Here is a 25,166-nt window from a genome sequence, read left to right on the forward strand (position 1 = left end):
AAGACTCCCTCCCTGGTACACAATCCCCCCGCACCCCTCCCACCGCCCCAAGTACATTCCACTATGCAACCTTAATTGTGGACTATTGTGATAACCATAATACCCTATCATACATCGCTTTTAAATTATTCACTCCCTCCAGCTATATCTTATGTTCTAAAATTCAGACCGTGAAAGAGATGGCATATGCAATTTTAAATTTTCAGACAGTCCTTAAGGGGTTAAAAGACCAGAAGGACGTATCCCACTCAGTCCCAGCCCCTGGACACTCTGAGATTGACCTTGAAGTCTGTTTACTCTCAGACGCTTTCCTGGGCATGTGGAAATGGTGGTCCTCCACCCACGAGGGCAGCCTCAGTTTGGGGGTACTCAGGGCTTTGGGGTACAGCCACTATCATGCATTTAACCTGACTTGTTAAGTTCATCAAGGTGATGACAACTCACAGTAACCCTCTGGGTCTGAGCCGTGTCCTGTGCCGTCCTCCTCATGTCTGACTCAAGTCCACTCTTCACATCGTTGTGTTAAGTCATCTCACTGAGCGTCTTCTCCTTCGCTGACCCTTTCCAAGCGTAATAGCCTTTCTCCGGGACTGGCCCCTCCACACAGCATGCCCAGAGGATGTGAGGTGAAGGTTCACCATCTTTGCCTCCGAGGACTTGTTCGTCCTTTGGGCGGTCCACGGGACACTCGGTCCTCCTAAGACACTGCATCTCACAGTGAGCACGCCTTGAAGGGTGTGAATCCCAGCCAAGTCCACTCAGCTCATGGCGGCTCTACTGGACAGAGGCGGGTAACCCCTGAGGGTCCCATGGCTATAGACCCTTAGGGCTGCCCATCGTTCTGTATGCGAGCAGCTGGAGGGCTTGAACCGTGGACCTCGTGATTAGCGGCTGAATGTTTAGGCACTGCATCACCAAGGCTCTCAGTGGACCTATTTTTCCTGTTTTCCTCAGAAACAAACATAGCCTTTCACGGAATGTGTCTGTCCAGTGCCCCTTCCCTTTGCTCTCTGGAGTGCCTCTCCCTACCCTCAGCTGGTGTTGGTGACGTGCTGGGGTCCCGCTCTGACTGATTGACCCCGTGTGACAGTAGCAACACCCCTTAGATTGTAGGGCTTTCCTCCCTTGGAGCTGGGTGGATTCGAACTGTCAACCTCTTGGTTATCAGCTGAGTGCTTACCTGTGTTGCTGTGAATTGACTGTGACTCATATTCAAAAATCCTCATGCTGTTAAGACAGGACCGACTCACCGCTGATGGTTCACTGGGCCTCTGAGACTGTGAATCACGCAGGAGGAGATTGCTCAGCTTTCTCCCTCAGATGCTAGTGGATTTGAACCCCGGAGACGTGTGACTTTGGGGTTAACGTGCAAGTCCCCTGGGACTCGTGGTGCCCGGCACGCGGCAGAGCCAAGCAGCCCCAAGGCCTGTGCCATCCTCACCACCCCAGCTGTCCCTGGGCTCGGTGCAGCCTCGGCGTCACTCGGCCTCACAGAGGGTCTGCCTCCTGTCCACTGAGCTTGCTTTACCATGCGTGATGTCCTTCTCCAGGGACGGTCCCCTCCTGACGACTCATCCAAGGGATGTAAGATGACATATTCAATATTCTTCACCAACACCACCGTTCAGACGGGTCCTTTCTTCTCTGTGTTCTTTCTTCCCTGATCTTCCTTATTCATTGGCCAGCCTTCATATGCGTACGAGGCAATTGAAAAGACCGTGGCTTGGGTCAGACACACCTTAGGCCTCATGTGACATCCGTTCTAGCACTTTCAAGACATTCTTAGCAGCAATAGCCCCACAGAATGGAGTTCCTGGGTTCCACGCACCCAGCCAGCACAATCTTGTTGACTGTGTCTCCTCTGCATCAGTGTCCACACACTCTGTAGTGTCCACTTGGAGCCATGGACTGTGTCACCCTCTTCTCCCAGTGTCCCTCAGTGTGGGGTCCTCCAGCTCTCACTCCCATCCTGGTATCCCGCCAGGCCATGTTTGAGCTGGTCACCTCTGAGGCCTCCTCTTCTGCCAGTGTCCCTCAGTGTGGGGTCCTCCAGGTCTCACCCCTCTTCCTGGTCTCTCACCAGGCCATGTTCGAGCTGGTCACCTCCGAGGCCTCCTACTACAAGAGCCTGAACCTGCTGGTGTCACACTTTGTGGAGAACGAGCGGCTGAAGAAGCTGCTGCACCCTTCTGAGGCCCACATCCTCTTCTCCAACGTCCTGGACGTCACGGCCGTCAGTGAGAGGTAGGCCCGCCTGCACCCCAACACCCGGCTGCACCCCAACACCCTCCTTTCCCACTGCAGCCAGGGAGGGCAGCGGAGCTCGGCACACTGGCTTCACTACAGCTGTGCTCCTGAATGTTCCGTAATTGAAGAAAAATAAGTCAAAGTATGCAGGTGACCTCAAGTGTGTCAAAGACCCTCTGTTTATGTTTGTACTGTGAGTCGGGTGAAGGCTTACAGAGGTCCCTTGTCCATCCAACCGTCTGTACACATCTTGCTGCATGTCGTTGACCACAGTCCCTCCCACGTAGCCTCACTTGTCCCTTTCCCTCTCTGTACTCCCTGGTTCCATCCATCCTCCTTTCCCACCCCTTCCTGCCTTTGAACTTTGTAGAAATGCTGCCCTTTCAATCTCCTGTGACCAGTTGTTCTAAGGAGTCCGTTCCTCCCTAGTGTTCTCGCTTGCCTTATGAGCCTGTCTGTTGCTTTGCTGCAGTTAAGCCACAGAATTGAGTCCAGTTACAGGCCCAAAGTGTCCAGACTAAAGTCCATAGTTCCACCGGTCTCTGGCAGGTCAGCAAGCCTGGTCTTTTGTGTGGTTTTGCGTTCTCATCTGCTCTATCTCATCTGCTCTAACCAGGACCTTCTGTTGTGGTCCCTCTCTGGGGTTTAATGGCTGGTTTTTCCACAGAAGATCGTCAGTCCCTTTCTTACAGGGACTCCAAACAGACACACATGTGAATCATGAATGCCCCTTGACCCGGCTGGCCAGCCCGTCATGCCCATGCACCAGACTGTGTCTCCTTTCCATCAGCGTCCACTCACTCGGGTCCATTTGGAGCTGTGGACCGTGTCACCCTCCCCGGTTGGGCCTGGGGCCACATTGAGCCCCATAACAGGCTCTCCCAGGTGTCCCCTCACTCCTTCAGGATCCAAAAGGTGCCTCTCCCCTCTGATCCCCGGTGGAGGGAGAGCCAGTCTAAGCCGTGCCCACCACAGAGTGGATTCCAGCTCCCAGCAAGCCTGCAGGGTGGAGTGGAACTGCCCACAGGCCTCCAAGGTTATGATCTGTCCCACTCAGACCATCTTCCCCCCAGAGAGTGACTGCTGGATTCAAACTGCTGACCTTCCTGTTAGCAGCCAAGCACGTAACCACTGCACCAGCAAGGCTCCCAGGAGGCAGAGCAGACACCTGTTAATATATGCAAAGAATTCACAGACACCTCCAAGATCAAGATAAAGGCTCATCTATGTTCCGCTGCAGCTGAACACGCTGTGTGGTTCCACTGCTCCAACCCACAGGCTGAGGGTCTCCCAATGGGGTGGGACAGACACGCAGGCGGGCGCCCGCCCTGAGCAGCAGGGGAGAGGTGGACACGTTGGTGTGCCGAGAACTGAGGGGCTTGCTTCAAGCCCCATTGGGTCCCGAGAGCCCCTGGCTTAGGTGGACCCTCTGCACATGATGGGTGGCTAGCAGGGGGAGCCCTGACCAGCCCCAGCCTCTGCTACCTTGCCTGCCTTAGCAGCAGTGCCATAGGCTGACCCCCGAGGGGCCGGGCGTCCTCTTGTCTGCACACGTATTTATTGATATGTCACGTGGAGCAGACACGCCAGAGGAGAGGAGCTGTGCCCGGCTGGCACCACCGCTGGGCTCAGCTGGGCTGGCAGAGACTGATAGACCTTCCTCTTCCTGTACGCCCCTCACAAACCCGCGTTGCGGTTCATTTCTTCTGTGAGCACATCAGTGTGACGCGAAAAGAAGGCCTGGTGGGATTGGGCTGATAACCTATAGGTCAACAGTTCAAATCTCCCGGCTGCCCTGTGGGGGAAGATGAGGCAGTCTCCCCCACAAAGATTTCTAGTTGTGGAAACCTGGCGGAGTCTTTACGAGTCAGAGCAGACGAGGGAAGCGGTTTTGGGGTGCGGGGTAGACTCTCAGAGAGACAGACTGGCGTGGTGGCCGCAGCAGTGGGACCCAGCACAGCAGAGAGAGGGAGGACGTGATGTCCTTCTCCAGGGACGGCCCCCTCATCCAAGGGATGTAAGACAACATATTCAATATTCTTCACCAACACCACCGTTCAGTGCTGGACTGCTGACCGGGTCAGGGTCCCTTCCCCCCCAGAAGCGGTGACTTGTCTGCTTGTGCAAGTCACAGCCTTGAACACCGGGGGGAGCAGTTCTCTGCACATGTGGGGCTGCCGTGAGCTGGAATCCACTCGACAGCGATGAATGACCAGAGACGTCGCTCTCCCCAGAAACAAGGGGCAGCGTCCCCTCACGTGAACACTAATGACGAGAAACATCACTCTCCCCGAAACAAGGGGCGGTGATCCCCTGGTGTGAACACATGCCCACACACTCAGTGGTCTCCCATCAGAACATGCCCACGTGCTGCCCTCCGATCTCTCCATGGCCTCCGGGACCCTGACCCAGTCCTCCCTGCAGGTTCCTGCTGGAGCTGGAGCGGCGGATGGAGGAGAACATCGTCATCTCAGACGTGTGTGACATCGTGTACCGCTACGCAGCTGACCACTTCTCCGTGTACATCACCTATGTCAGCAACCAGACCTACCAGGAAAGGACGTACAAGCAGCTGCTGTGAGCGTCCTCCAGGGGCTTCGGGCCTGCGCCGGGGCTGGGAGGGGTCAGGGCTGAAAGTTGGGGGGAGGGGACAGGACTGGGAGGGGTCAGGGCTGGAAGTGAGGGGGGACAAGGCTGGGAGGGGACAGGACTGGGAGGGGTCAGCGCTGGGAGGGGACAAGGCTGGAAGTAGGGGGACAGAACTGGGAGGGGTCAGTGCTGGGAGGGGTCAGGGCTGGAAGTGGGGGGGTTAGTGCTGGGAGGGGACAGGGCTGGAAGGGGGGGTCAGGACTCGGAGGGCAGAGGGTTGGGAGGGGACAGGGCTGGGAGGGGCCAGGACTGAGTGGGGACAGGGTGGGCGACTGAGCTGGTAGGTTGCTGGGGGCATCCAGAGAAATGTGAGCCCAGCTTGAACTGGAGAGAGCCAGTCTCTTCCGCCTGCAGTTAGAACTGTGAGAGGTTTGGAAACAGTATGTGATGGAGGGGCAGTGACAGGGTCACAGGGGAGGACGGTGGGAGGGGACTTGCAGAGCTGCCATCCACGCGTTGTGCATCTGCCCACATCGAGAAGGTCCATCAGAGCCATTTTCCCACCAGACGTCCAGCCCGTGGCCCACTCTGGCCTTTCTCACCATGTCCACGCTTTCTCACATGCTCTGGCAGAGTCCACAGCGAGTAGCTCAGCTAACCTCGGGCCCACCCCTCCGGTTGTGCAAATCCACCAGCGGCTCTGAGGGAGAAAGGGGGCCAGTCCCCTCCCGGGCAGTTGGCAGCCTCTGAGACCTGGCAGGTCAGGCCTGAGTAGGCTCTCACTCGGAGCCATGAGTTCAGATTGTTTCATGGCGCTGTCTTGCACACGTGTCAGTTCTCTCCCACTGGCAAACCAAGAGTCTCTTGCCACTTTATGTGCAGCATGGTGCCAACTTTAGCCGCTGCGTGCCTCATTGCCCCGGTCTGGAGCCACCTCTGCAGTCTCTGAGGTCAGCTAGTTTGAAGGGGTTTGTTTAGAAGTGACCCCTCCAGGGCAAAGAGCAAATCCTCTAGGTCAAGATAACAGTGAACCAGAGAGAAGCAGAAATGCCCTCATGGGTGGGCCCCTGCTGGCCTAGTGGGCCCCTGCGGGGCGTGTGCAGATCACCTGGCCTTTACGAGACAGAGGGACATGTCCACCCTTCATGTACTTCTCGGGCCCATGGACTTGGCGCCCTCCCTGGTTCCCCTCATGCCTTGTCAGCACTAGGTGGGTGGCCGTGCCTCTTGAAACAGCCTCAGTTTCCCTGGCTGTTGTCTCTAGCTCCCCGCCTGTTACCTTGCACGGCTTCCTGCTGGTCAAGCTGTATAATTGTGCGTCTGACTCATTGACTTGGGCGCACCACGAATCCCTGCCCTCCCACACACAGCGCATTCCGCTAAGTCCTCGTGTGCCAGGCGTGCAAAGCCGCCGCTGTGATTCTGCTTTGAATGCGAGCAGTTTCTTTTCCATAAAATAAGAAAACAATGTGTTTTCAGGGCCCCTGGGCTATCTGGTTCTGAGGAGGGCGGTCGGGCATCTGTCCGCAGGAAAGTGGTTTCTTGGTGGCGGAGCCTCTCCGATGTCCCCTGGGATGGGGGCCCACCCCCGTGTCTCTGTCCCCAGGCAGGAGAAGGCAGCATTTCGGGAGCTGATTGCTCAGCTGGAACTGGACCCCAAGTGCAAGGGGCTGCCTTTCTCCTCCTTCCTCATCCTGCCCTTCCAGCGAATCACCCGCCTCAAGCTGCTCGTCCAGGTAATGCCCCTGCCTCGCGCCTGCTCGGCCACGGTGCCCACTCCTGCTCCAGACCGTCCCCTCTGGTCACTCTAGGCCTGCTTAGCCTCTGGGGTCTCTGCAAGGAGCATGGAGCTAGGCATGCAGCCGATAGCCAAAAGGCTAGAGTTTCAAGTCCACCCTTGGAAGGAAGGTTTGGCCATCTATTCCCAAAATATCTGCCCCTGAAAACCCCGTGGAGCACAGGGAGTTCACCTGGCTGCGTGCAGGGTGTGGTCTTGGCCTTGTACGAAGTCTGCAGGAGCCTTGACAGGGTAGCTTGTAATATATGTCGAGATGCTCATCAAGAGGTCAGTAGTTCAAGTCCACCAGCCGCTCCTCAGGAGATGGCTGGAGAGTCTCCTATAAAGATTGATTCATCGGACATCCGGTGGGAGGCTGCTGTGGGTCGGAGACACCTCGATGGCAGGGCCCTTGACTGCCTGTGTGTGTGTTTGTTTAACAATAGGAAGTAGCGTAACTATTTGTTAACTTAAGGAAGTCTGCTTATTCAACAAGTTAAGCTCCGTATGTGCCCGGCGTGTTGTGAGCACTTCGCCACATTCAGGCCATACGCTCTACACAGCCCCTGGCTGTCACAGCAGTGACCGAGAAGGGGGGACTGGCTGACCTCTGGCCACTGCCGAGTGGGGGTAGGAATGATGAGAGCCATATCGACTGAAGTGTGGCCGACAGGAAGGTGGACATGCTACCAGCGGTCTGATGAGAAGGGGTGAGGAGATGTCTGAGCTGAAGTGGGCACACACCTGGTACAGGTGACAGTGGTCAGTGGGTGACCTCCTTCAGTGCAGCCGGGGAGGCCCACGGACATGTGCAGGTCAGAACGTGTGGACACAGTGTGGTCGCTCAGAGAAGCCACGGTGTGGATGAATCTTCCAGCACTGCCGATTTTAGCATTTTGAGCATAATTGGGGTTTTGCCTAGTGAAGCCAAGACATTTATTAATAAGACCTCAGGTCATTGTGACTTAGTCTCACTTGATGACACCCAACGTGGAGGTCAGGAAGGCCCTGGGCCCCCCAGAAACCTTCCAAAGGGCTGGCCCTGGTGGTGAGTGACTGCCCCTCACTGCTAGACGCCCCTCTCCCCCCAGCCCTCTGGTCTCTGGGGGACTGGGAGGCCGCAGGCTCCAGCTTGAGAGAGTAGAGATTGAGCTGTTCCTGGTGGCCAGTCCTCACGGCTGACCCTAAGTTGTGGTCATTAGCGTAAAGCCTGGCAGGTGTCTGGGTCCAGGTGCTTGGTCCCTGGCCTGGCTGAGGGCGTTATGCCTCTGTCCACCAGCGGGTGGAGCACTTGTCATTCTCATCACTGCTGAAGCCGTGGGGACCAGTGCAGCAGGGAGGACACACAGTGGACGCCCAGAGAGGGGTGGTGGTAAGGCCTGGAAACCAATGCGGCTTCTCCTTGTGCCCAGAACATTCTGAAGAGGGTGGAGGAAAGGTCAGAACGCGAGTGCACCGCCCTGGAAGCCCACAAGGAGCTGGAAATGGTGAGTCATGTTTTTCCATTCTGTGCCCCCAACAGAGTTCTCAAGACCCACCTGCCCAGGCTGCTCTCAAAACGCCCTTGTGTCCTCGTCAGGTGTTGTCATAGCAACAACAGATGGAAACGCTGGACGACCTCGCACCCCCCTCACCATCTCCACTGTGCTTAAAACGCGCTGTGGTCTGTCATTCTGCCTCATTGAAGATCAGCCTTTGCTTTAATGACCCTCTGCTTTTCCAAGCTCGTAGACCCTGGGTAACAGGAGTGGACTCAGTGACTGGGGTAAAGGGGTAGGTGGTCAGAGACGGTGAAATTGGCTCAGGACAGAGCAGGGTTCAGAGCTGTTGTTCACAGGGTCGCTATGAGTCAGAGTTGACTCAACAGCATGTAACAACAACAGTCCTTTTGAAGGAGTGGTCCCTCCATGAAGCACCCAGGTCGCACCAGTTTTTGCCCTGTGGAGCACCCTTGAATGCACTTGGCCCTGACCTTCTTCCTTCAGTGTTCCTGGTTCCTGATCATATGTAGTTCTTAAATATTCGGTATTGGCCAATTCCTTTGTGACACAGGGATTCTGTGTGTTCCTTCCATCTCATTTAGATGCTTCCTGCATCGTTCAAGATTCCACCCTTAGAATCCTTCCATCTTGCAACTCCCAGCTCGATTTTTTTTCTTCTATTTGTTCAGCTTGAGAAATGCTGAGCACAATCTTCACCCGTGGTTCTGACACCACGTCTGCACAATCCCTTTTTATTCTTTATTTTTTCGAGCTTCCCCTTGACTTTTTCTGTTCAACTTTCTTATCTCGTGCTTTAACTTTAGCTTCTTGTGTTCAAGAGCAGAGACAGTGGTTTGAATCCACCAATTGCTCTGCAGGTGAAAGATAGGCCGTCTCCTCCTGTGTCATTAGCTGTCTCTGAAAACCTGCTGGACCGTCAGCTACAGGTCAGTTCCAACTCGATGGCACAAAACCACAGGTTCAAGAGCAAGTTTCAAGGCCTGCTCTTTTTTTTTTTTAAGGATTCTCATTTTTTTATTATTATTACTAATTTTAATGAAAGTTTACAAAGACTTTGGATTTCCATTCATTCATTCATTGTTTCACTTTTCTCCCTGTCCCCTCCCCCTAGTTCACTCTTCTCTTTGAAAAGTAAAAGTAAAATTCTTTCATTGTTTTACAATTCCCCCCCACCCCCAAGTCCACTCCACTGTGCAGCCTTCATTCTGGACTCCTGTCATGACAATAATACCTAATCACATATCCCTTTTAAACAGTTCTCTCCTTCGTCTGTTTCAATGCAGTATACATAAGTTATCCCATCTTTCTCAGTCTCTCCTCAACCCCAATGTCAGTCCCGTTTTACAACAGTGGCACTGTGCAGTATTTGTCCTTTTGTGACTGAGATATTTCACTCAGTATAATGTCTCAGAGCCTGTTCTGACATCCATTTAGGCCTTTTCTTGTTTTTTTTCTTTGTTGTTTTGTTTTGTTTTTACTTTTTCTTTCTTCTTGGATAAGAGCCTTGATTCCATCCCACAGCCCAGCAGGTCTTCAGGAATTAGTGTTCAGTTTATCAGATCTATATGCAGAGCAGATTATCCAGGAGGCTGGGCTCTATGAAGAGAAATGTGGGGTCAAGATTGGTGGACGATTTATCAACAATCTGCGTTATGCGGATGACACAACTCTGCTTGCTGAAACTGAAGAGGACCTGAAACGCCTGCTGCAGAGTGTCAAGGACTGCAGCCTACAATATCGATTGAGGCTCAATGTCAAGGAGACAAAGATTCTCACCACTGGACCAATTGGAAGCATCAGGATGGATGGTGAAGAGATTGAGATTGTACACAGCTTTAGTTTGCTTGGCTCCACAGTCAACAGTCTTGGCACCAGCAGCCAGGAAATTAACAGGCGCATTGCAATGGGAAAGTCTGCTGTTAGGGACCTCTCCAAAGTGCTGAAGAGCAATGGTGTCTCTTTGGAGACTAAGGTGCGTCTGATACAGGCCATGGTCTTCGCAATCACCTGTTATGCATCAGAGAGTTGGACAATGACCAAGGAGGCTAGAAGGAGAATTGATGCCTTTGAGCTGTGGTGCTGGAGAAGAGTATTGAGAACACCATGGACTGCTAGGAAAACAAACAGATTTGTCCTGGAAAGGGTTAAACTGGGTGGCTCCTTGGAGGCAAGGATTCTGAGACTCCATCTAACATACTTTGGACATGTTGTGAGGAGAGACCGGTCCTTAGAGAGGGACATCATGCTTGGGAGGGTGAAGGGACAGCACAGGAGGGGAAGGCCCTCTATGAGGTGGATTGATTCAGTGACTGGGATAATTGGGATGGGAGTGTCGGAGACAGTGCGATTGGCACAGGACAGAGCAGAGTTTAGGGCTGTTGTACATAGGGTCACTATGAGTCGCAGGCGACTCGACGGCACATAACAACAACAACAACATTCTTGAGATGGTCTGCAAATTCAGGGGTGAATTCAAGGCTGTATTTTGGTTCTCATGGACTCATTTTCATTGTCTTCAGCTTCACTTTGAACCTGTGTATATGCAGTTTATGATCTGTTCACCGCTCGGCCCCAGCCTTGTTTTAACTGAGCTTGAGCTTTTCCACCTTCTCTTTCCACGGATATAGTCTATCCGATTCCTGTGTGGTCCATCAGGTGAGGCCTATCAGGTATATAGACACCATTTGTATTTTTTTAAAAAGATAATTGATGTGAAAATCATTGTTCAAAATCCTGTCACCCAGTCTCCTGCTTCATTTCTGTCATCAAAGCAAGTTAGCCACCTACTGATCCTTCTTTGTTTCCAACGCTTACAGTCCAATCTCCAGTAATTATTAATGAATCTTAACTGTGTGTTTGATTAGTTCCAGACTCTCGAAGCAGATAGAAATCCTCAGTTTCTTCATTTCTGCTTTCAAGGCTGTGTGTATATTTGAGTGATAGTGTCAACAGGTCTTCCATGCACGTGGGTTGTCTGGTCACTCACAGCATTGCGTCGGTCATTTTGATGATGAAAGCAACACTGTTCCCCTTCACGCTGTCACCCCCAGCACAGCAGACCTCAGGATTCCCTGAGTGGAGTGACCGATACCAGCCCCTCTCAGCCCACTCCTGCCTAGGATGGGGATCTTCTGCATTTATTTTTTACAACTTCCAATTTTCCTAGATTCATGCTTCGTGCTTTCTACTTTCCAATTATTAATAGCTGTTTACGGCTGTTTATCCTCATTTTGAGTCTTGTAAACAAGGCCCTTTATACACACCCATGTTTATTGCAGTTTTGTTCACATTAGCAAAGAGCTAGAAACAATCCAAGTGCCCATCAACAAACGAATGGATAGAGAGGCCCTGGTATATTCACACAACGGAATACTATGCAGCACTGAAAAACAAGGAACTCAAGAAATATTATACAAAATGAGTGATCCTGGAGGACATTATGCTGAGTGAAATATCTTAGTCACAAAAGGACAAATATTGCATAGGGCCATTGTTGTACAACAGGACTGACATCGGGGTTGAGGAAAGACAGAGAAGGAGGGGAGGGATAATGTATACTGCATTGAAACAGATGAGGGAGAGAACTGTTTAAAAGGGATATGTGATTAAATATTACTGTCATGACAGGAGTCCAGAGTGAGTGAAGGCTGCGTAGTAGAGGGGAGGGATTGTATAACAATGAAAGAGTTTTTCTTTCTTTTCAAGGAGAAGAATTGGGGGAAGGGGAAAGCAAAGTGCAACAATGAATGACTGGAAACCCTAAGTCTGTATAAACTTCCATTAAAATTAATTTTAAAAATTTAAAAATAAAAAGGCCCTTCACTAGGTGGAAGCTTTCCTCAAGCCGTGCGATTCCAGGAGACGCTCCAGAGCAGGCAGCTTGGCCCAGATGCCTTTTGAGGCCTTCCGGCCAGAGAGCCTCCTCTTCCGCCATCAGACAGGGTTCCACGGCTGGTCACGGGTGTTGAGGGCCCATCATGTCAGAAGCAGATGCCCGGTCCTGCTTCTTTGTCTGGGCCTCAGCCTTTCTGCTGTAACCTTCCGACCACGGGTGACCCTGCTGGTGTCTGACATGTCAGGGGACAGCTTCCAGCATCCCGACAGCATGCACGTCACCGCAGTGCTGAGAGCTGACCCAGAAGAGGAGTGGGTCCTCGGGAAATGCAAATTCACTTTAATATTTGGCTTTGCTATTCAGAAAAGTCACAGTGGTTAAAAAAAAATACCCACCCAAAATACACCGAGTGTTGCTTGACCTGAGGTCTTCCCTCCGCCGGCTGCTGCGTCAAGCCTACCTTAGTGAGCACTTTGCTGTGGAACAGCTGGGGAGGCCCTTTGTAGCACATCTGCAGCTGGCTGGCCTGGGGGAGGCTTCGTGGGCCTCTCGGGGAGGGCCGGCAGTTGTGCACGTGTTCCTGGCTCGCTGGGAAGGGCAGACCCTCATTTGCCCCACTCCCACCAAGAGCCCGGACAGCCTGCACCTTCCCCAGGTGCCTCTGCTCCAGAAAGGAGCCATGGTGGCACAGTGCATAGCACATCGAACTGCTCACTGAAAGGTCAGCGGTTTGAACCTACCAGCTCCTCCAAGGGAGAAGTATGTATAACCTTCTTGTGTAAATGTTTACAGCCTCGGAAACTCAGTGGAGGGTCAGCATTGACTCGGCGGCAGTGCGTGTTTGGGTTTTGCTCGAGAAAATGCTGGAAAACAGAGCTCCAGCCTTTTAGGGCCCATCAGCCACAGCTGCCCAGTGGTTTGAGGTGCCTCCTTCTCATCCCAGGTGGTGAAGGCGTGCAACGAGGGGGTCAGGAAAATGAGCCGCACGGAGCAGATGATCAGCATCCAGAAGAAGATGGAGTTCAAGATCAAGGTGTGTCTGAGCCAAGTCCTCATCCTGCTGCGTGAAGGTTCAAGGTGATAGACTGGGGTGCGAGTCCCGGCTGAGCTCCGTGGCTGGACTGACCCTTCCAGCTGGGCTTGGTGAACCCACGTCAAAGGGCCTCCCAAGCCGAAGCGCCCCACCCGAAAGAATTGTATGCGTTGAGGGAATTGCATGCCAGCAGGGTGGTTTATTTATATACATGAATGGGGGGATGTCTATGTGGGGGGTTAGGTGTGGGGGGTGTGCAAGTGTGGGAGGGATTGGGGGTGGCAATGGTATCAAGCACTGCTTCACAACAATGTACTTCTAATAGGATGACACACTGTCCGGTTCTGCACAGCCATTGCTATGAGCAACCACTGTGTCATTTCTTGCTCTGAATCTTAGCTTCAGTTCACCACCTTGACCGTCTTCCTAGCCTGGGTTTCTGTCTGGACTTGTGTCCAGCCCCGCCCTGGAGGGCTGTGTGCCTGAGTTGCTGGCCTGCAGGGACTGCTCAGGGTGGGGACAGTAACTATTCCAGAGGCTCTCAAATCGGGGCGTCATAGGACTTCTCCAAATCTGGTGGCATTCATGTCCCTCTTGGTTAAATTTTATGTGAAACTTGAGGCATTAGCCAACTGTGGGTCCTTGGGGCCTGGTCACTGGTCACAGGAGTGCATCAGTCGCTGCGTCAGGCCACAGTGAGGTGTAGACATCACCTCCAGCCCCCACTGCTGGCTGCCTGCCTGAGACTCCAGAGAAGCAGAACCCAGCCCTGCCTGACCTCTCGCCCCTAGGGCCTGCTGTGTCCTCCTCTGCCCTTGAACTTGGCCCTTCCTGTTAGTCTCTATCACAAGGCCTGAGTCTGGAGGAGGAAAGAGAGGTCCAGGCCTTCTCCAGGGATTGTGTAAATGCACACAGACCCCACACAGATGCCCACATGTCCACGCAATCTCACACAGACGGGTGCACACCTAAACACTCATACTTAGAAGCAGACATGCAGCTATGTACACAACACCGCAGGTGTCCACAGGCACACAGACACGGAAGGATGCACGTTCAACCAGCGTATATGTGCACACAGGCCGGTGCGCTCCACTGTTTTCCTGTGCCTTCCCAGGACCAACCCACAGAACCCGTGGATTCTAGGCCTGTGTTTGTGCTGGACTGTCCACTGCAAGTTCAGGGCCTGGCAGAGTCAGAGGTCAATGGAAGGTTTACACACACATAACACATTCATGGGTTCACAAGGGTCCGCTGGCATGGCTCAGAGGGGGCAGAGCTCATGGTGCGGACTGCTCTGGCTAACCCCGACACCTGGTACTTGAAAGATCTGTGTCTGGTGGGCTGAGTGGGACCTACCAGCACCACCCTACCCCCCACGACCCCCACTGCCCCTCCCCCAGCCTCGCCCCAGTGCCCCGCCCCCATGCTCATAGCCTGACGCTCCGCCCACAGTCGGTGCCCATCATCTCCCACTCCCGCTGGCTGCTGAAGCAGGGCGAGCTGCAGCAGATGTCAGGGCCCAAGACCTCGCGCACCCTGCGGACCAAGAAGCTCTTCCGGGAGATTTATCTCTTCCTCTTCAACGACCTGCTGGTCATCTGCCGCCAGATTCCTGGGTGAGTCCCCACAGCAGCGGGCGACTCTGAGACCCACAGGAGCACAGGGACTCAGGATGCCCCTCTCTGCTCACACCCGGGTCGGCGTTCATAGTACCGTCCAGGGGCAGCAAGCACAGGCAGACTTCACATCTGCTCCGTCCATACCTTGTGGGACAGGATCCCTGAACCTCCGTGAGCCTCAGTCTCCCGTCTGTAAAGTGGGAACTTCGTGTCCTGACTGAAGCACAGAGTCAGGGGCCTGACTCCTAAGGAGAACCCACGGAGCGGCTGGAGGGGGCCCTCCAGGGTGTGGGACCTGTTCAGCAGGAAAAGGGCACAGGTGCTCCGGGTCAGGGGTTTCTAGAAGGATGTGAGCACTGGGCCAGCCTTGCTAGCTGGCTGAGGGTCTGCTGAGATGCCCAGAGCCTCCTCAGGGCTCACGTGCTGCTCTGCCACTTGGGTTCCAGAGACAAGTACCAGGTATTCGACTCGGCCCCTCGGGGCCTGCTCCGCGTGGAGGAGCTGGAGGACCAGGGCCAGACGCTGGCCAACGTCTTCATCCTGCGTCTGCTGGAGAACGCTGACGACAGGGAGGCCACCTACATGCTGAAGGCGTCCTCTCAGTGAGTTGTGCTGGGGACACGTACCTCCGTGGGGGTGTGCCTGCCGCCGGCCGTGGGCAGGAAGAGGCTCGGGGCACACTGTGCTGGGAGCTGTCCATCAGGGCCATGTGTGCAGTAGGAGGACCCGAGGGGGCGTGTGTGTGTGTGTGTGTGTGTGTGTGTATACTTGTGTGCACATGCATGCACCTTCCGGCACTGTGCTCCATGTGTGTATGTGTGTAAAGCATGTGTGTGTACACCTCCCTGTGCTGTGTGTGCACGTGTGCAGTGCATGTGAGTGTGTGTATGTGTGTGAACCAGTGTTGTGTTCTGTGTGTGCGTGTATGCAGAGTATGTGTGTGTGTGCGCGCGCGCGCGTTCACACGCACATGCACCTTCTGGCACTGTGTTCTGTGTGTGCACGTGTGTGAACCTCCCAGCGCTTTGTTCTATGTGTGCAGTGTGTGTGTGTGTACATGTGTGAACCTCCCCGCTCTGTGTGTGCACATGTGCAGTGCATGTGTGTGTGCAACTCACTGTGCTGTGCTCTGTGTGTACGTGTGTAATGCATGGGTGTGAACCTCCCCGCACTGTGTGCTCTGTGTGTGCATGTGTGTAATGCGTGTGTGTTCACATTGTGTGTGTGCATGTGTGTAAAGCATGTGTGTGTGCATGTGTGTGCACCTCCCTGCACTGTGTTCTGTGTGTACATGTGTACAGTGCGTGTGAGTGTGTCTGCTGGTGCTCACATATGCGGTGAGTGTCCGCTTGCCGGCATCGTGGCCTCAGTGAGCTGGCCCCCACCTCCCCTGAGGCCAGCATGGGGACTGCATGGGCAGGTGTCCTCCCAGCTGACTCAGAGGAATGGTCCTTGGGGAGGCAATGGACCCCCTCACCCCTCATCCTCTCCGGTTCTGTCAAGTTAACCCGGTTTTTAGAAGTAGCATGTGGGGCCCCTCAGCGTCGCTGACCGTCGAGTTAGCCCGTGGGTGGCACACTGGTCCAGTTCCTTCCAGTGTCCCCGTTGCTGCATGGAGCCCCTCAGGGGCTGGGGTGTGGGTCAGGGCAGATGTGGCACAGCCTGCTCCTTCTTGTCACAGGAGTGAGATGAAGCGATGGATGACATCGCTGGCCCCCAACCGAAGGACTAAGTTCGTCTCTTTCACATCCCGGCTGCTGGGTAAGCCGCCCACAGGGCCTCTGCCAGTGAAAAGAAGTGCTTCCGGGGCAGCCTCAGCCTCCAGGAAGCCCTGCTTAGGAGGTGTGGGCCTGGGGTAGTCAGAGTGTGATGCCTGGAGCTCAAGGCACACGAGGATGGAAAGTGGGGAAGGAAACAAGAGGCCCGCTTGGCAATAGGCCTCGAGAACAAGTCAGTCCTAATGTCCTCCAGGGGCCCCTGATGTCTAAAAGGGCACAGCCTCATCAGAGGGTCTGGGGCTGGCCTCCCATCCTCACCTTGCCCGGGCCGTCCCACAAGGCTCCCAGCCACATCCCTGGATGGACAGGAGTCCCAGGGAGCACGCCCTCTGTGTGGGCCTCAAGACCTCCCCTCTGTGCGGGCCTCACAGCCTCCCCTCTGTGCGGGCCTGGCTGTTTCCAGTGTTTCCCTGGCAACCAAGCCTGCTTCCCCTCCGTATGACCATTCTAGGGAACTGTGGGTGTTCGTGGGGCAATTTTGGGCCAAATTCCTCTACCCTGGCTGCTGGCCAAGCACCATGTTAACCATGGGTGGGATGAGGTGCTGTGGGGTAAGGGCAGAGCTGGTGGCAGTATGACAGCGCCATGTCCACACCCTCTCTCTCTGCTGCCCACTCAGACTGTCCCCAGGTCCAGTGTGTGCACCCTTATGTGGCCCAGCAGCCGGATGAGCTGACTCTGGACCTCGCCGACATCCTGAACATCCTGGAAAAGACAGAGGATGGTGAGGCCCGCCATCTCCCCAGCCTGAGAGTCGGGGAGGAGGCTCAGTCCCTCACAGACACAGTAGGGGTGCCTGCGGCGGGCTGGCTGTGGGCAGGGTCACATGCTCTCGCCTCTGCCCATGGAGCCATGCTGCCTGCAGACCCGTGCTCATTTCTGTGGATCTTAGAACCAGGGCCAGACTGGACCTCACACGGGCCTCAAGGTCCCACCTTGCCGTCAGCCCTGGGTCCACTGGAACGGCACTTCCCTCTCACTTCCCTCTCACGACCTTGGGGAAGAAAGCTGGGAATGGTGCCCTTGCACCCTGGCTTTGACTTTGACCCTGACCCTGTATTTGCAGCAAACTCTGAGTAAATCTAGGCCCACCCGGCCTTCAGCCCTGAGCTGACCACCTGACCCTCAGGAGAGAGCACACAGTGAGGGGGGACAGTGGCGTCCACATAGCCCTGTGGTCATTTCCCAGTCCCATCAGCCCCTTAGCTGCCTCTTACTTTTTAGGATGGCTCCTGGGATCTCCATGCATGGGGTGGCGGCAACTCGGGCTTTTTAGAAGGATCTTTAATGGGTTCCACAGTCAGGAGGTTTGGTCACACCTGGTCTTCCCAGTCTCTCTCTCTCTCTAACTTGTTCATCATGCCTTCTGGGAAGGCATGCAGTGGTGTGCCCCCCGATTTCTGTAGGACAGGCTTGGTCAGAGGGTATCAGCAGGAGATTGAGGAGCAGTGCCCTTGGGAAAGGCCATCTGGGTGGCCACTGCCCCAGGAAGGATGGAACGTTGGCCCTCGTGCCAGTCCAGGGTGGTCCTGACTCCCCACCCCCAACAGGGTGGATCTTCGGTGAACGGCTGCATGACCAGGAGAGAGGCTGGTTCCCCAGCTCCATGACCGAGGAGATCCTGAACCCCAAGATCCGGTCACAGAACCTCAAGGAATGTTTCCGTGTCCACAAGATGGACGACCCTCAGCGCAGTCAGAATAAGGACCGCAGGAAGCTGGGCAGTCGGAATCGACAGTGACCCCTGGCCAGCGGCCCGCCCGGCAGGGTGTGGGCAGGCAGGAGCAGGGCTGGTGGCTAGCGGAAATGGTAGGAGGTCCAGGAGGACAGGCCATAGTCCAGGGGCACTAGGACGTGACTCCCTCGTCCTCGCCCCTCGCTTGCATCTGGATACAAGCTGCTCATGGACACTGTGTCGAGAACGTGTGTGTTCGACAGTATTCCACCACCTCTCCCTCCTTCCTGTCCCTGAGAGGGTCTGGAAGGGGCCTGGCATGCTCTGGGGGGCCTCCCAGGAAGGTAGCACTGGCCAAGGACAAGTAGAGGTGAAGCTTATGGCCCCTGCACGCCCCCCTCTGCCCAGGAGCAGGTAGACTCCCCATGGAGGCAGTGGATTGCCTTCAGTTGCCGAACCTGGTGAGAGGCCCTTGGCCTGCAGTGCATGGACTGTCCACTCTGCCCCAAGCCTCAGCCAGCTGTGGGCTGCTCGGTTGTCCGGAGCCCAGGCATTTTCCGGAATGATTTGGTGGCTGCATTCTGTATTGGTTATGAGAAAAGCAACCTCAGTTTTGGCTGCATTAAAAGAAGCATCATGTATAAAATAAAGGACATGGTGGTCTGATCTTTATTTTCCTGTACGCAGGAATGAGGTGTTGGCTTCTGGGCAGGGAGAAGGGGATCTCTCTTCAAGGACAGTGGAGGAGGTGTGCCCCAAAGGAAAGGTTTTCAGAGCTGCTGGTGGGGAGAAACAGCCAGGTCTGGGCCCCCAGATGGATGATGGATGGATGGATAATAGGTGGGCACATGGGTGAAAACGGATACTGGATAGGTGGGTGGCTGAAGACAGGGATCAGGAATGAATGGGTGGGTGAATGGATGGATGGCAGGTGAGCAAAGGATGAAAATAGATGGATGATGGTGGGTGAGGTTAGATGGATAATGGGTGAGTGGACGGTGAATGGACAGATGAGGGATAAATGATAGCTGATGGATGTGTGGCACTGGATTGGGGCTGTGACATGTGGACAGACTCTGAGCTGTTGGAGGAAGCGCAGTGTCCTTCTGCAGGGGAAATAAGGATGCAGGACTAGAAGACTTCTGAAGGACTAGGCGGTGGAGCTGGATGTCTCACCTGGATGGCCACTGTCCCCAGATCATTCTTCCTGCTGCCATGGTGGCCACTTGGCCAGACAATGGAGCCCCCCTCCTTCCAGGCACAAGGAACCAGCAGCCCCCTGGGTTTCTAGCCCCCAAAACTGAGGGACCTTCGTCTAAGGGGATCCTTGTCCACCTGGTCCCAGAGTTTGTGCAGGATGTGCTGTCCTTCATGCCAGACAAGCCTGGGAGGTGGACACTGTGGGGCTTTATGAGCCTCCTACAGGCGGCAGCACTGACAATTAGTGTCCTTGGGTCCTCAGTCCCCTTGAGAATTATCTGGTTCAAAATGGGGTGAGAGTCCATCATCCCAACAGATAGGCTGAGGCTCTTGGGGTCTGTAACCCCAGGTTCCTAAATCTGAACCCCCCAAGGCTCTTGGGGTCTGTAACCCCAGGTTCCTAAATCTGAGTCCCCCAGAATAGAGGAGAGGAGGTCAAGGGTGAGCAATGTGATGCTCTGAGCCTGCAGGATGGCGGCCATTGGTCAGCTTGGCCTTTGCTCTGAAGTTGGGAAAAGGTGTACTGAGTTACACCTGGTCTAACGAGGCCTTCAACCACACAAGATTATGTGAGAAGCAGCCTCTTGAACACGTGCCAGCTTTCACTGTCCTTGGCAGGGTGCTCCTGGACGTAAAGATGGATTCATCTCATACTTCGACATGGTGCTCGGAGAGTCTAGTCCTTGAAGAACATCATGCTTGGAAAAGTGGAGGGTCAGCGAAGGAGATAAAGACCCTTAACAAGATGGATTGATACAGTGACTGTGTCAGAGATGGTGAGGACGGCACAGGGAAGGACAGGGCTCAGGCCTCTTGTTCACAGGGTCACTATGAGTCATATTCGATGGGACCTAGCAATGACAATAGTGCACAGACATATTAACCCCGTCCAGACCCACTGTGCTGGCCAGCAGCTGGAGGATTGGGGGGGAGGTGGTGAGAAGCCCCTTGCCCTGGTGTCCCAGCTCCTTCCTTCCCTGCTGTGGCAGCCTGTCAGCTCACCGCATTCTGTCCTTTTCTAATGCTGGACGTAGCACTTCCTAGGAAGCATGATAAATGATGATGATAAAGCCCCCAGCCTGTCCATGGCCAGCGGACAAGTGTAGAAAATTATGTGACGCTCCCTCAGCTCAGGCTGCTTCTGAAGTGGAATTGAGGAGAGGTGATTTTAAAAGCCATTTGAAGTCCCATGTGAAGCTGAACTTCCAACCTGGGACAGGCGAAAAAATTTCAAAAACCAAAAGTGCACAGAGTGGGGTGCATTCTGCCTTCAGATGACCCTGCAGAGCAGAACCTCCCCTCAGGGCCCAGGGTTGTAATCCTCACAGAGAGGACAGAACTTTCTGTCAGAGAGCAGAGCAAATGTTTGAAGCTCGACGTTTATGCCACTGCACCACCAGGACTCCACCTGGCCTCCAGAGGGGTGCAAGGACCCACTCCAAGGACCCCTCTAAGTGGATGGCTACACATTCTCAGTCACTGGCCACTGTCCAGAGCCCTGGGTGGGGAGGGGCAGGCGGTGGTGGCAAGCTCTGGGATTGGGATGAGGCAGCCCAGCTGGCAGGAGCTGGCAGAGGACGTGGGGGTCCTCTCCAGGATGCAGTCTGCACGTGCTCCTGCAGCTCTGCCTTGTCCTGCACACGTGGACACACGCGTGCACTCTCCCCAAGCCTCACCCTCCCGGGACTCAGACACTTGAACACCACACGCGCACACTCACACGAACACACATGCATACACGGACAGACTTACACACATGCACACACGTGCAGGCACGCACATACATGGACACACGCGCATTCTCACGCGTGGCCACATGCACACATGCACGGACACATGGACACACGTGCAGACACATGCGCACACACTCGCTGACACACGTGCACACAGACACGTGCGGACACACCTGTGCGCACACGCGGGCACTTGTGCGGGCACAGGGCACGTGCAGACACAGGGGGCATGAAGGGTGTCGAGAATCCTCTTTTATTGGCTTCAGGAGGCAGAGAATTTCCTCAGCGCGACCACCACGAGCGCCAGCACCACGCAAGTGGCCAGAAGGGCAGCGATGACGATGGCTGCGATGGCGCCGGGTCCCAGGGAACCTGCAGAAGGACAGAGGACCAGTCGCCCTTCTCGGCAATGTGCGGGGCCCCTGCCTCCCCCCTCATCCAGTCCCGTTCCTCCCATATGCCTTCCCCGCCCCCTGTCCAGGGCCCTGTCCGCCCCCTCACACGCACCATCCCTCACTCCCCCACTGCAAGGTCTCGTTCTCTGCCCCTCCCCAGACCCCCTGCCCTCGGGGCACGCCCCCGCCAACGCCCTCATCTGTAGGGTCCCTTCCCCTAAGGCCACGCCCTCTGGCCACGTCCCACCTACATCCTCCCCAGTAGAGCCCCTCCCTGGCCTCTTGTCCCAGCCCCTCTCCCCAACCCACGGGGCCCCGCCCCAAGGCCACGCCCTCGGATCACGCCCCGCCTACATCCTCCCCTGTAGGCCCCACCCTGTCACCCCCTCGTCCTAGGCCCAACCCCATCGGCGCCCCACCCCCATGTGTCCCGCCCCATCCCCCGTCCCCCCCACAAGGCCAAGCCTTCTGATCACGCCCCGCCTACATCCTTCCCTGTAGGGCCCCTCCCTGGCCTCTTGTCCAAGCCCCTCTACCCACCCCGTCACCCCCACGCCCTCGCCCTCAGGCCACGCCTTCTGATCACGCCCCGCCTACAACCTCCCTGTAGGCCCCTCCCGCCCCGCCCCATCCCCATCCGCCCCCCAAGGCCACGCCCTCGAATCACGCCCCGCCTACATCCTTCCCTGTAGGGCCCCGCCCCATCCCTTTGTCCCAGCCCCACCATTGCAAAGCCCCGCCCTCGGGACACGCCCCCGTTGGTGCCCCACCCCTGTGGTCCCGCCCTCAGGTCACGCCCCAACCGCCCCTCTCCGCGTGGCCCCTCCCTCCTGTGCTCCGCCCCGCCTACCGCCGTCCTGGTCCAGCCGCTCCTGTGCGGTGCTGTCCTCCGGGCCTGGCGCGGCGGTGGCGGCCGGGGCGTCTGTGGCCGCGGGCTCCCGGGCCAGGCTCGTGCTCTCTGCAGGACCTTCCCCCGACGGCAGCTCGGCCGGCTCGTTCCACGGCGTTGGCACCGGCTCCTGTGGACCCTCGGCTGCAAGGACAGAGGACGGTGGTGGGCAGAGATGCCGCCCCTGAGGGACGGGGACCCACCGGGGGACGGGGACGGGCGCAGCTGGGGGGCTCTGGGATTCCCCATCCAGTCCCATTTGATAGAGGGGTCAACTGAGGCCTTGAGGGCGCCCCCCACCTGGATACTGTCATGGGGAACAGAGGGGAGAAGAGAAGGGACCAGCAGGCTACAGGTGAGGCCAAGGGGCATGCGCCCCACCAGCCCGCCAGCACCAGGGGCACTTGGCCTCCTCCAGCCGAGCGGAACTCTCTTCACTCAGGGCGTCCTGTGAAGACCTGCCCATCCCCGCAGGGCTTGGGGAAGAGGCCAGTGAGTACAGCACCCCCAGCAACAAGGCCTGAGTCCACCTGACTCCTCAAGGGGGCAGAGGAAGTGGAAGGAAAGCCCATGGTGACCCCACAGGGCCTCCTCTCCCACCGTGGTCAGTCAGAGAGCAAGGGAACTGGGTCCTCCCCAGAGTGTCTGAGACATTGAACCCCAAAACGAAAAAAAAAAAAAATCTAATTCATTGCCATGGAATCCACTCCTAGCTGACCCTCCACTGGGTTCCAGGGCAGTAAATCACACCAGAGATTGTCACTCTTTCTCCCACAAAGCAGCTGCTGGATTCAAACCACCAGAGAGGTGCAGCGTGTCTTCCTATGGACTAACGCATGAGGGTGAAATCCTAAAATGCTGGGGAGCTCAAACTGGTGTCTGTCCCCACACAACAGGGCGCAATGGGCTGGGTATCTGTGCTTGGTGAAGGGCAGACTGGAAAGGTCTGGAAGGCCCTCCTAGGTGGGTCACAGCCCTTCATCCTGAACAGCCAATCTTACTGTAGAATTGGAAGTTAGGAGGGCTTGGGGTACCAGGAGCCCAGAGGGCAAAAGCAGGTATTCCCCACTCCCTGCAAGACCCTCAGGCCCAGAGGCCAACACAACAAACCCAGTCCATGGTCCCACCTTGCCCACATCACTTGGCAACCACTCCCCACCCCCCCACTCTTCACCCTGCCATGGAACCTGGCCACCACATCCCACAGCACTACCCAAGACCCTGGGGCTCGCCTCCACAGACTTCCAGTGTGGATGGCAACCTTTGGCCTCTCCAAGCCTACCCTGACTATGGACATCACAGCTTCAGCAAAGTCAGGGCCCACCCACACCCTAGTCCTGCTTGTGACCAGGGATCCTCAGCCCCAAGCAGGTTGCCTCATGAGGCCAAATGTCTCTCCCTCACTCCTCTCGGCCCCTCTGAGCTATAACAACTGCCATCATCCCTCCTACAAAGAGACAACCCCAGCAGGGGCAAAGTGAAGGAAGGCCTCCAGGCTGATGGTGAAGAGATTGAAATTGTTAATAGCTTGAGTTTGTTTGGCTCCACAATCAACCCTCTTGGTACCAGAAGCCAAGAAATCAAAAGATTAATTGCATTGGGAAAGTTAGCAGTCAGGGACCTCTCCAGAGAACTCAAGTGCAATGATATCTGTCTGGAGACTAAGGTGCACCTGATCCAGGCCATAGTCTTCACAATTGTTTGCTATAAGTAAAAAAGGTGGACAAAGACTAGGGATGATAGAAAGACAATTGATGCCTTTGAGCTGTGGTGCTGGAGAAGAGTGTTGACTATATCATGGACTGCCAGGAGAACAAACAGGTTCAGCCTAGATAGGGTGAAACCAGGCTGCTTCTTGGAGGCAAGGATTCTGAGGCTTTGTCTGACATACTTTGGGCATGTTGCAAGGAGGGACCAGTTCTTAGAAAGGTACATAACGCTTGGAAGGGTGAAGGGACAGAGAAAGAGAAGAAGACCCTCGATGAGCTGTATTGATTCAGTGACTGGGGTAATGAGGGTGGGTATGTCAGAGACAGTAAAATGACGGTGGGTGTGTCAGAAACAGTAAAGTTGGCACAAGAAAGACCAGGCTTCAGGGCTTATTGTACATAGCGTTGCTATGAGGTGCAAGCAACTCAACGGCACATAGCAACAACAACAACAACAGTGTTCTCTGTCTCTCTTTGCACAACAGCCTCTTGGTGTAGGTATAGTTTTTTTGGGTTTTTTTAATTTTTAAATTTTATTTTATTATTTTTTTTGTGTGTGTACCATCAAATCAGATCTGACTAGTACAGGAGGAGATTGTCCCTCCTTCTCCAGCAGAGCATCTGGTGGATTCGAACTGCACACCTCTTGGATTGCAGTGCAGCTTCTTGCCACTAGGTCACCAGAGCTCGCCAGGTATAATTAAGTGTTCTGAGATTCCTATTCTTCTCAATGCTCGCCTTGGTTTGTTATGATCCACACAGTCAAATGTCTTTGCATAGTTAGTAAAGCACAAGCAGACATTGTTCTTCTGGTAGTAGAGAATAGATAGTAGACAGAAATATAGATGGTGAGTAGTAGATCTATAGATCCAAGTTTGATGTATAGTAGATAAATGCAGGGATGGTAGAGAAGGGGAGATAGAGTGATCAATAGAGAAAATTGATGATGGATGGATAAATGATAGATTAGATATAGATAGATAGATAGATAGATAGATAGATGATAGATAGATAGATTAGATAGATGATAGATAGATAGATAGATAGATAGATAGATAGATAGATGATAGCTAGATAGATGATAGATGATAGATAGATAGATAGATAGATAGATGATAGATAGATAGATGATAGATAGATAGATGATAGATAGATAGATAGATAGATGATAGATAGATAGAT

At 54.8% G+C, this 25,166-nt stretch overlaps 2 protein-coding genes across 2 annotated transcripts in view; one reads left to right on the top strand and one right to left on the bottom strand.

Moving 5' to 3' along the window:
* NGEF (neuronal guanine nucleotide exchange factor) overlaps positions 1-18,189 on the top strand; it is a 96,852-nt gene extending 78,663 nt beyond the window's left edge. The window contains exons 5-14 of the mRNA XM_006893463.1: positions 2,084-2,244; positions 4,672-4,824; positions 6,443-6,572; positions 8,026-8,100; positions 12,894-12,983; positions 14,439-14,602; positions 15,052-15,207; positions 16,287-16,366; positions 17,003-17,107; positions 17,934-18,189. Of these exons, the coding sequence (XP_006893525.1) occupies positions 2,084-2,244; positions 4,672-4,824; positions 6,443-6,572; positions 8,026-8,100; positions 12,894-12,983; positions 14,439-14,602; positions 15,052-15,207; positions 16,287-16,366; positions 17,003-17,107; positions 17,934-18,124 (1,305 nt within the window). The 3' untranslated portion in view covers positions 18,125-18,189. The remainder of the gene's footprint in view (positions 1-2,083; positions 2,245-4,671; positions 4,825-6,442; positions 6,573-8,025; positions 8,101-12,893; positions 12,984-14,438; positions 14,603-15,051; positions 15,208-16,286; positions 16,367-17,002; positions 17,108-17,933) is intronic.
* Positions 18,190-21,243: 3,054 nt separating this feature from the next.
* The window catches only part of LOC102875293 (chromosome unknown open reading frame, human C2orf82), a 9,737-nt gene continuing 5,814 nt past the window's right edge, over positions 21,244-25,166 (bottom strand). The window contains exons 2-3 of the mRNA XM_006893464.1: positions 22,237-22,419; positions 21,244-21,363 (exon numbers count right to left, since the gene is read on the bottom strand). Coding sequence (XP_006893526.1) covers positions 21,254-21,363; positions 22,237-22,419 — 293 coding nt within the window. The 3' untranslated portion in view covers positions 21,244-21,253. The remainder of the gene's footprint in view (positions 21,364-22,236; positions 22,420-25,166) is intronic.

The sequence above is a fragment of the Elephantulus edwardii genome, unplaced genomic scaffold (assembly GCF_000299155.1).
Source record: "Elephantulus edwardii isolate Elephantulus edwardi_28Jun2011 unplaced genomic scaffold, EleEdw1.0 scaffold00127, whole genome shotgun sequence".
Taxonomy (NCBI): Eukaryota; Metazoa; Chordata; class Mammalia; order Macroscelidea; family Macroscelididae; genus Elephantulus; species Elephantulus edwardii.